At 41.1% G+C, this 11,512-nt stretch overlaps 1 protein-coding gene across 2 annotated transcripts; it reads left to right on the forward strand.

Annotated features, from left to right (window-relative positions):
- The first annotated feature begins 7,260 nt into the window (after positions 1–7,260).
- On the forward strand, positions 7,261–11,512 carry LOC104930982 (7-methylguanosine phosphate-specific 5'-nucleotidase). Of its 2 annotated transcripts, XM_010745892.3 has the most exons (10): positions 7,261–7,476; positions 7,889–7,963; positions 8,569–8,667; positions 8,996–9,065; positions 9,168–9,214; positions 9,312–9,397; positions 9,539–9,628; positions 9,920–10,082; positions 10,679–10,879; positions 10,961–11,512. In XM_010745892.3, exons 1-10 carry the CDS (start codon positions 7,474–7,476, stop codon positions 11,078–11,080), a joined length of 954 nt encoding a protein of 317 aa, XP_010744194.3. In that variant the 5' UTR covers positions 7,261–7,473; the 3' UTR covers positions 11,081–11,512. The 2 variants fall into 2 exon arrangements, with proteins under 2 accessions (XP_010744194.3, XP_019120326.2); XM_019264781.2 differs by lacking the exon at positions 7,261–7,476 and having other exon boundaries at positions 7,883–7,963.

Genomic DNA, 11,512 nt, shown 5'->3' on the forward strand with positions numbered 1-11,512 from the left:
AGAAGAATACACGGAATCATTTCCAATGCTACAGTTTTGGGAGTATTCTTTTGTATCGTCTTAGGTTATATATTTTTACCATCTTCTTTCTAATGAAGTTGATCACAGAGACGGCCGTGCCACCAAAGGACTTCTTCTTTCTGCACCATGAAATTCTTCTCTGTAATAATTTTTCATGAGCAGCTTTAAAATTACACTTAAAAAACAAAAGAAACCCCAACGTTTGGAGGATTGACATCTTAGAAATCAACCGCATCAATAATTAATTCAAGTAATGTGTCCTACGGTGTGTCATTTAGGGTCTAATTAGTACATTAACAATGTATTAGTCATTTTAAAAAGCGAAATTAACTAAAAACACGGACTGGTTTGCTCTATCGATAGCCATAAAACTGCCACTGCAAGACATATTATGTCGCATACAGAGCGTAATGTAAAAATGTTGATTAAAGGGATCAGTTTACTTTTTTTAAAATTATTCCCATGTGACTTCTGAGACATGGCGTTTGTTAACCAATGCAAGTTTCCGGAAAACTCCCAATTCATCGGGATAAAACTTGATGATAATCATGCCATGTTAACTGTGAATCTTTACCTTTACGTTGCACATTACAAGTTATCCATATTCATCTTTCTCTCTGGAGTGTCACAAAGGCTATTTAACGTACAACTAGCTCTAAGTCCTATTTACAGCAGCTCCACAAAAAAAAAAAAAAACATTCCCCCGAGTAGCACAATATTCCCTTCATGTGGAATATGACCTATCCTATGGAAAAGCTTAAGAATGAAAGTATCACTGTCACAAGTTAGCTCCTTGTCAGTGTTTACAACCGAGGGTAATATACCAGAATAACACCAAACGCACAGAACATTGTCAAATCTGTGCGTAGATGCAGTAACAGATTCATCCTCAGGAATACACTGTAAAACCATATTACAACAGTAGCCCATCCTCATGCTGTAAAGTAAAACATTTCGGTAACATAAAACTAGCACAAAATCGTCTATAAAGGAGTGAATAAAACAGACAACGTGAGAAATATGTTTATGGAAACATTTCAAGAGGTGGTTGATTGTTTTCACGAGGGAGGGTGCTGTAAAAAAAAACTGAGACTATTATAAATTTGTGCTGTTAGCGGCAACATTGCCGTGTACGCAGTGGTGAAAAAAGTCCAGTTTCAAGGCTGGTTTGAGGTAGTGGGATGTGTCATTGTCTAGCATGCCACGGTCAGTGGAGTGAACGAGTCATCTGTGCGTCACGCTTTCTACGTGTCCGGTTCCTCATTGTGCGCCGTTACTTGCCGTTTCTCGATGAGGTAATGTGTTGAGAACAGGTTCGGGACGTCCATCGTCTCGTCCTTCACCAGACGATTCGAAGAGTTGATGTACGACTCTTTTCTCCTTCCACCTGAGAGACACGCCAGTTAGACCCCCGAATTCTAACACTCGTGCGTGATCCCAGTACTTAGTCTGACTGGTCGTTGAGGAAGCAATGTGAGGTGTTCTCGTGCTCGGACACCCCGTCAGCCATGGTCAGCTCTCCTAAAGAGTCCCCCCCCCAGCAGCAGCACGTTGGTGACCCTGGAGCTCTGTGAGGCCAGTGCATGTGACAGAGCTCCTTCCCTCTTGTTGAGGTGTGGATCAGTTGGCTTTGAAGGCTCGGGAACCCCCTTTAACAAAACAATGCTCAGTAAAGATTACAGTACACCCAGTGGACGGAAGAAGTATTAGATCCTTAAGTAAAAAGCAATACTTATATTGTAGAAGGAGTATGTACATTTTACTGCGCTGCGGTTGTTTAAAGTTCATGCAATTTTAAATACTTTTTATAATATTTATTATTAATTTGTTACAGGAATCTACAGGAATGCCTTTTATTTTATACAGTCATCATTGTTTGTAGGGTTGAGGGCTGTGAGAGCCATTATCTCTAAATGTCAAAACCCAAAAACGCCTGTTTTCAAGCTTTGGTTGAAAAAAGTTGAATTATGTTTAGAAGCAGGAGAATTTCTCCTCAACATGTAAAGGAAGGCATTTGGAAATCATGGGTTTCATGCACGGGTAAGGTACAAAACTGTTAATCTGAAAGATGAGCTGGAAACATAAAGCTGTGAGACAAAAATAACACTGGAAGCATCTTCTTAAACATTCCATGATTTCAAAAAGTTTACTTATTTGTTGAGTTATTATTATTTATTTATTTATTTATCTACTTATTTTTTTTATTTTATTTTTTTAATATCATTTGTAGTAGTTGTAGTGGTACACTGTAAAACCAAACAGTACAAGTTGGTTAAAAGGATTAAGTTGTGTTAACTCAAAACTTAAAACAAGTTAATTCACTGCTATTTTTTTCAGTCATCTTAATGGATTTTCACTTCTAAGTACACCGTACTCCAAAAACTTCATCAGTTTTGTCACTGTACTCAAATTGTTTGACTTGTCGCCTGTGACGTCGCGTCCAACCATAAAAAAAACGGCAAAGTCTACTACCACAGCTAGTCTCCCAGGGGCACGAGACTCCTGCCAGCGGGGCTATTGGGGTATAACCCAGGGGAGGGTGCTTAAGAGTGGGTACGCAGGTTCGGCTGGAGAGCCTGGTCCAGTGGGGTTGGTTGCTTGGCCCATACATGAGGGAGAAGGTCAGGGGGTCACTGGGGCCACTGCACGCTCCTGTGTGTAAGATGAGCCCTAGCACGGCCTGCTCATGGTTCCTGGTTCCTGGTTCCTGGAGTGTCTGAGGCCACCATCGGCTGTGTGTTTATGTGTGTGACTCTCTCTCTCTCTCTCTCTCTCTCTCTCTCTCTCTTTCCCTTTTACAGTAAAGTAAAATCATGTGCCCATCTTCTGTAAAACTTGTTTACATTACTATGGAACTTGGAACCAGAATCTGATGACATCATAGTTCTTTGGCTTTGATCTCTTGGAATCTAGAACCAGAATCTGATGACATCATAGTCCTTTGATCTTGCCTGACTGCCTGTGATATCACATATATCATAGTCCTTTGATCTTGCCTGACTGCCTGTGACATCACATATAACATAGTCCTTTGATCTTTCCTGCCTGCCTATGATATCATAAATATAAATCATAGTTCTTTGATATTGCCTGCCTGCCTGTGAGTGTGTGAGTGATGGACTGATTTCAAAAAGTTTACTTATTTGTTGAGTTATTATTATTTATTTATTTATTTATTTATTTATTTTTTTATTTTATTTTTTAATATCATTTGTAGTAGTTGTAGTGGTACACTGTAAAACCAAACAGTACAAGTTGGTTAAAAGGATTAAGTTGTGTTAACTCAAAACTTAAAACAAGTTAATTCACTGCTATTTTTTTCAGTCATCTTAATGGATTTTCACTTCTAAGTACACCGTACTCAAAAACTTCAATCAGTTTTGTCACTGTACTCAAATTGTTTGACTTGTCGCCTGTGACGTCGCGTCCAACCATAAAAAAAACGGCAAAGTCTACTACCACAGCTAGTCTCCCAGGGGCACGAGACTCCTGCCAGCGGGGCTATTGGGGTATAACCCAGGGGGGGTGCTTAGAGTGGGTACGCAGGTTCGGCTGGAGAGCCTGGTCCAGTGGGGTTGGTTGCTTGGCCCATACCTGAGGGAGAAGGTCAGGGGGTCACTGGGCCACTGCACGCTCCTGTGTGTAAGATGAGCACTAGCACGGCCTGCTCATGGTTCCTGGTTCCTGGTTCCTGGAGATGTCTGAGGCCACCATCGGCTGTGTGTTTATGTGTGTGTGACTCTCTCTCTCTCTCTCTCTCTCTCTCTTCTCTCTCTCTCTCCCTTTTACAGTAAAGTAAAATCATGTGCCCATCTTCTGTAAAACTTGTTTACATTACTATGGAACTTGGAACCAGAATCTGATGACATCATAGTTCTTTGGCTTTGATCTCTTGGAATCTAGAACCAGAATCTTATGATCATATAGTCCTTTGATCTTGCCTGACTGCCTGTGATTCACATATATCATAGTCCTTGATCTTGCCTGACTGCCTGTGACACTCACATTAACATAGTCCTTTGATCTTTCCTGCCTGCCTATGATATCATAAATTCATAATCATAGTTCTTTGATATTGCCTGCCTGCCTGTGAGTGTGTGAGTGATGGACTGATTTCAAAAAGTTTACTTATTTGTTGAGTTATTATTATTTATTTATTTATTTACTACTTATTTTTTTTATTTTATTTTTTAATATCATTTGTAGTAGTTGTAGTGGTACACTGTAAAACCAAACAGTACAAGTTGGTTAAAAGGATTAAGTTGTGTTAACTCAAAACTTAAAAAAAGTTAATTCACTGCTATTTTTTTCAGTCATCTTAATGGATTTTCACTTCTAAGTACACCGTACTCAAAAACTTCAATCAGTTTTGTCACTGTACTCAAATTGTTTGACTTGTCGCCTGTGACGTCGCGTCCAACCATAAAAAAAAACGGCAAAGTCTACTACCACAGCTAGTCTCCCAGGGGCACAAGACTCCTGCCAGCGGGGCTATTGGGGTATAACCCAGGGGAGGGTGCTTAAGGTGGGTTCGCAGGTTCGGCTGGAGAGCTGTGTCCAGTGGGGTTGGTTGCTTGGCCCATACATGAGGGAGGAGGTCAGGGGGTCACTGGGGCCACTGCACGCTCCTGTGTGTAAGATGAGCACTAGCACGGCCTGCTCATGGTTCCTGGTTCCTGGTTCCTGGAGATGTCTGAGGCCACCATCGGCTGTGTGTTTATGTGTGTGTGATTTCTCTTTCTCTCCTCTCTCTCTCTCTCTTCTCTCCTCTCCCCTTTTACAGTAAGCTAAAATCATGTGCCCATCTTCTGTAAAACTTGTTTACATTACTATGGAACTTGGAACCAGAATCTGATGACATCATAGTTCTTTGGCTTTGATCTCTTGGAATCTAGAACCAGAATCTGATGACATCATAGTCCTTTGATCTTGCCTGACTGCCTGTGATATCACATATATCATAGTCCTTTGATCTTGCCTGACTGCCTGTGACATCACATATAACATAGTCCTTTGATCTTTCCTGCCTGCCTATGATATCATAAATATCATAATCATAGTTCTTTGATATTGCCTGCCTGCCTGTGAGTGTGTGAGTGATGGACTGATTTCAAAAAGTTTACTTATTTGTTGAGTTATTATTATTTATTTATTTATTATTTATTTTTATTATTTTTTATTTTATTTTTTAATATCATTTGTAGTAGTTGTAGTGGTACACTGTAAAACCAAACAGTACAAGTTGGTTAAAAGGATTAAGTTGTGTTAACTCAAAACTTAAAACAAGTTAATTCACTGCTATTTTTTTCAGTCATCTTAATGGATTTTCACTTCTAAGTACACCGTACTCAAAAACTTCAATCAGTTTTGTCACTGTACTCAAATTGTTTGACTTGTCGCCTGTGACGTCGCGTCCAACCATAAAAAAAACGGCAAAGTCTACTACCACAGCTAGTCTCCCAGGGGCACGAGACTCCCAGCGGGGCTATTGGGGTATAACCCAGGGGAGGGTGCTTAAGAGTGGGTACGCAGGTTCGGCTGGAGAGCCTGGTCCAGTGGGGTTGGTTGCTTGGCCCATACATGAGGGAGAAGGTCAGGGGGTCACTGGGGCCACTGCACGCTCCTGTGTGTAAGATGAGCACTAGCACGGCCTGCTCATGGTTCCTGGTTCCTGGTTCCTGGAGATGTCTGAGGCCACCATCGGCTGTGTGTGTTTATGTGTGTGTGACTCTCTCTCTCTCTCTCTCTCTTCTCTCTCTCTCTCTCTCTCCCTTTTACAGTAAAGTAAAATCATGTGCCCATCTTCTGTAAAACTTGTTTACATTACTATGGAACTTGGAACCAGAATCTGATGACATCATGTTCTTTGGCTTTGATCTCTTGGAATTCGAACCAGAATCTGATGACCTCATAGTCCTTTGATCTTGCCTGACTGCCTGTGATATCACATATTCTAGTCCTTGATCTTGCCTGACTGCCTGTGACATCACATAACACTAGTCCTTGATCTTTCCTGCCTGCCTATGATATCATAAATATCATAATCATAGTTCTTTGATATTGCCTGCCTGCCTGTGAGTGTGTGAGTGATGGACTGATTTCAAAAAGTTTACTTATTTGTTGAGTTATTATTATTTATTTATTTATTTATTTATTTATTTATTTTATTTTTTTTTATTTTTTTTTTTTAATATCATTTGTAGTAGTTGTAGTGGTACACTGTAAAACCAAACAGTACAAGTTGGTTAAAAGGATTAATTGTGTTAACTCAAAACTTAAAACAAGTTAATTCACTGCTATTTTTTTCAGTCATCTTAATGGATTTTCACTTCTAAGTACACCGTACTCAAAAACTTCAATCAGTTTTGTCACTGTACTCAAATTGTTTGACTTGTCGCCTGTGACGTCGCGTCCAACCATAAAAAAAAACGGCAAAGTCTACTACCACAGCTAGTCTCCCAGGGGCACGAGACTCCTGCCAGCGGGGCTATTGGGGTATAACCCAGGGGAGGGTGCTTAAGAGTGGGTACGCAGGTTCGGCTGGAGAGCCTGGTCCAGTGGGTTGGTTGTTGCTTGGCCCATACATGAGGGAGAAGGTCAGGGGGTCACTGGGGCCACTGCACGCTCCTGTGTGTAAGATGAGCACTAGCACGGCCTGCTCATGGTTCCTGGTTCCTGGTTCCTGGAGATGTCTGAGGCCACCATCGGCTGTGTGTTTATGTGTGTGTGACTTCTCTCTCTCTCTCTCTCTCTCTCTCTCTCTCTCTCCCTTTTACAGTAAAGTAAAATCATGTGCCCATCTTCTGTAAAACTGTGTTACATTACTATGGAACTTGGAACCAGAATCTGATGACATCATAGTTCTTTGGCTTTGATCTCTTGGAATCTAGAACCAGAATCTGATGACATCATAGTCCTTTGATCTTGCCTGACTGCCTGTGATATCACATATATCATAGTCCTTTGATCTTGCCTGACTGCCTGTGACATCACATATAACATAGTCCTTTGATCTTTCCTGCCTGCCTATGATATCATAAATATCATAATCATAGTTCTTTGATATTGCCTGCCTGCCTGTGAGTGTGTGAGTGATGGACTGATTTCAAAAAGTTTACTTATTTGTTGAGTTATTATTATTTATTTATTTATTTACTTATTTAAATTTGACATGATACGGTGCCACCGCGAAAATAACCCCTCGGTGAAGTAGGAACTAAAGTGAGAGCCGGAACCTTTTAATTTCAATACGTAGAAAAGAAGGAGGGGGGAGGAAAACTACGGGTTGCAACAAATGCAGCGATGTAAACAAACCACCAGCTGACTGTAATCTGTCACATTATTTTATAATTATATATTTTTTAGATGAATACAGTTTGAATTTTAACGTTATGTGCTTTTAACGGTTGGTCTGAATCTCCGGTTGACACGTCATCGCTGCTCCGTTTGAACATGGTGAGTTGTAACGGTCAGTGTCACGTTAAGAGGCCAAACAAGCTTTAAAAGTTAAAATAAATCAAGATTTTAGATGTTTAAACAACCACATACAACGTGTTTTTAATGCAGACAGAGGGTGCTTCTGTATAACGGAATAAACACGGTGTGAAATCAGACAAGCGGCTTGTTAATTATTAACTGTAACATATGAGCACTGTTGATTTAAGGTTAAATCAATAAACAAAGACTCATTTAAGTTGTTATGTCGAAGAAAATAGTAATTTCCCTGAAGGCAGAGGTCAACTGAATATCAATGAATGTATTATTTTTATCATTTGAAACATTATTCTCCTTATATATTGAATTATTTGCATGTTTGCATGCCCAGCTGACCTGATTCAAAGATAATGAGTTTTCTTTTCTCATGCAGATATATCATATCCCTTGGATCAACACGCCGGTGCGGACTGTCCTGGCAATCTGGCACCAGCTGACCAAGACCGAGGTGAGAAAGCTCCCCCAAATAAAAAGACAATGGACATTTCATTTTTAGAAGCTTGACATGGTTAACTAAATTAAATTGTTGTTTAAAATGTGTCTTTTTTTTCATGCACACACTAAAAGATAGATGATGCCTGAAAAAGACCTGAAAATCTAAAAAATAATACCTACCTGGAATCTGCTTTTGCTCCCAGTCACTCGCCTTCTTTCCTTCCCCCGAGAGAGGGCTGGCTCAATTCGTGGCAGCGGCAGCTAGTAGTGGCATTTCCGGTGGCAGCCTGAGCTGCCACTAACCTGTCGAGGCAGCTGCCGGTGTCTGGGGAAGCTGCCACTGACCTTCCTCCGACACCGCTAGGGCAGTGGCAGCTGCCTCAGACACCGGCAACTGCCGTGGCAGGTTAGCGACAGCTGCCTCAGATACTGGCAGCTGCCGCGGCAGGTTAGTGGCAGCTGCCTCAGACACCGGCAGCTGCCTCGACAGCCTCAGCTGCCACCGGAAGTGCCACTACTAGCTGCCGCTGCCACGAATTGAGCCAGCCCTTGCTGCTTCCCCCTGAGACTTAGTCTTGATATACATACTAAATAATAAGACTAAACTCTTCTGCTCAGATCCCAGAGCTGGCCAAGTGCTCGGTGCTGATGAGAGAGCGCAGCAGAGTGGAGGAGACAATCCACGCCATGCAGCGAGCAGGTGCAGGCAACCTGCAGGTGAGTGAACTGTGGTACATTTCATCTCCAAAACACGGCTTTTCTGGAGACAAAAAAAGATACTCATGTTCTTTTTTTTTAGCTAATTACAAACCACTTATATGAACGCCAGAGAAGATAGTCTTTGGTACAGACAAGCACATTAAATTTACCACAATTTCAAACTTACAGGGAGACAGATTTTCTGATAATCCATGTGATTTTTGTTCATAAATTGGTTGTAATAACTGAGATATGTACAAAAAAAGCTAATGTAAACTAAAGAAAAATTTACTTTCCTGCGTGATAGAGTACTATTATTCAGTTCTAAACTGTCACATTTTCTCAGGTAATCTCAGACTTCGATATGACACTGACAAGGTTTGCCCACAACGGCAAGAGAGTGCCCACCACACACAGTAAGCGCCGCAGAGAACTGACACTTTTCAAAGATTATATCATGTTTTCATGATGTGTCGGAGTGTCTGTGTCTTTCTGAAACGTTCCTTACTTTTTTACAGACATCCTGGATAACCGGTTGTTGATCAATGAGGACTGCACTAAAAAGGTACCGTGATAAGTGTCCGATCGGGCTGTAATTCTGAACTGAAGTATATGTATACATACGTATTATATGTTCATTATTTTTTGATGGTCCACTGTAGATAAGGGCTCTGTTGAACACCTACTATCCCATAGAGATTGACCCAAGCAGGAGTGCTGAAGAAAAGCTGCCTCTCATGGTGGAATGGTAAGAAACAAACAGACTCATCTAAATAATGACATCAGTATTTTACTGTCAAGTCTTTGAAGCTCCGCTGCCTCAAAAGCAAAGTGAATCAAACCCATGTCTCATTGAGATGCAACACTTGTCTCGTGCCGCTCTCTCCAGGTGGACTAAAGTCCACGAGCTGCTGATTGAGCAGAGGATCAGGAAGGACATGCTGGCTCAGGCAGTTAAGGAATCCAGCGCTATGCTCAGGTTTGTTTGTTCTACAGCAAGAAAATAATTTGTCGTTGACACCTACAAATGTAATAATCCTTTATGCTGAAAGCAATATTCCACCTATAAAGCCACACTGAAATCATGACATAAAGAAAACTCAAAAATCAGAGGTGCTCTGCAAAGAAAACAACAACTTTATTGGTTAAAATTGTTGTCTTCTTATTGACAACAGATTATGGAAGAAGCTACAATACCTGTTTAGGATGTAAACATGCATCTCAGATAGTTATTTGTTCTTGTTTTTGAGAACTGTGTGTGTTTCGTTAGGGACGGCTACAAAGTGTTTTTTGACCATCTGGCGGAGCAGCAGATCCCTCTGTTGATCTTCTCGGCTGGTGTTGGAGACGTCCTGGAAGAGGTGATCCAACAGAACCACGTCTTCCATCCAAATGTCCACATCATCTCCAACTACATGGACTTTGACCAGACTGTGAGTTTAAGCACAGGCATTTCATAACATGTGCATTATTCTATGAAATTCCCTGCAAAATGTAAAATCAGTTAAGAAGATCTTCCAGTGTTATTTTTGTCTCACAGCTTTAGTTTACAGCTACTTTTCAGATTACAGTCTTTTGTACCCTTCCCGTGCAGTGAAAACCAAGATTACAGTCTTTTGTACCCTTCCCGTGCAGTGAAAACCATGTATTTTCAAATTAAATGCTCCTTTACATGTTGAGGAAATTCTCCTACTTCTAAACATAATTAAACTTTTTTTTAAAACGTCACAAAGCTGAAAACAGGCTTTTTTTGTTTTTACATTTTAGAGATACATGGCTCTGACAGCCCTGCAACCCTCCAAACATATGATGTCCGTATAAAATATAATGCATTCCTGTAGATTAAACAATTCAACTACCCAGCATTGTATAAAGTAATTAAAATTAGCTGAACTTTAAACAACCGCAGCAGTAAAATGTAACATACTCCTTCTACAATATAAGTATTGCTTCTTTTACTTAAGGATCTAAATACTTCTTCCGTCACTGGGTTACTGTAATCTTTACTGAGCATTGTTTTGTTAATAAGGGGGTTCTCCGAGCCTTCAAAGGCCAACTGATCCACACCTTCAACAAGAGGGAAGGAGCTCTGTCACATGCAGCTGGCCTCACAGAGCTCCAGGGTCGACCCAACGTGCTGCTGCTGGGGGACTCTTTAGGAGATCTGACCATGGCTGACGGGGTGTCCGAGCACGAGAACATCCTCACCATTGGCTTCCTCAACGATCAGGTCAGACTAATGTACAAGTGTTACCCTGGGATCAACGCACGAGTGTTAGAAGTCGGGGGTCTAACTGTCTGTGTCTCTCAGGTGGAAGAGAGAAAAGAGTCGTACATCAACTCCTTCGACATCGTTCTGGTGAAGGACGAGACGATGGACGTCCCGAACGCTGTTCTCAGACACATTACCTCATCGAGAAACGGCAAGTAACGACGCACAAGGAGGAACCGGACACTTAATGAAAACGTACGCACAGATGGACTTGTTCACTCCACTGCACCGTGTTGCATGCTAGACAATGACACATCACCACGTACCTCAAACCAGGCCTTAAAACTGGACTTTTTTCACCACTGCGTACACGGCAATGTGCCAACAGCACAGAATTTATATAGTCTCAGTTTTTTTTACCAGCAGCCCTCCCTCTGAAAACAATCAACCACCTCTTGAAAATGTTTCCATAAACATATTTCTCACTTTTCTGTTTTATTTCACTCCTTTTATAGGACGATTTTTGCTATTTTTATGTACCGAATTTTACTTTTACAGCATGAGGATGGGCTACTTTGTAATATGTTTTACAGGTATTTCTAGATGAATCTTTATCTGCCAATTCTACCACAGATTGACAATGTTCTGGTG

Source organism: Larimichthys crocea, chromosome XVI (genome assembly GCF_000972845.2).
Source record: "Larimichthys crocea isolate SSNF chromosome XVI, L_crocea_2.0, whole genome shotgun sequence".
Taxonomy (NCBI): Eukaryota; Metazoa; Chordata; class Actinopteri; family Sciaenidae; genus Larimichthys; species Larimichthys crocea.

Bases quoted from the DNA above. Each gene is read 5' to 3' on its own strand.
- LOC104930982 (XM_019264781.2), top strand. From the start codon at position 7,883: ATGCAGATATATCATATCCCTTGGATCAACACGCCGGTGCGGACTGTC. The intron at 8,668-8,995 runs GTGAGTGAACTG...ACATTTTCTCAG, and splicing joins CAGGTGCAGGCAACCTGCAG to GTAATCTCAGACTTCGATAT. The intron at 10,880-10,960 runs GTCAGACTAATG...TGTGTCTCTCAG, and splicing joins TTGGCTTCCTCAACGATCAG to GTGGAAGAGAGAAAAGAGTC.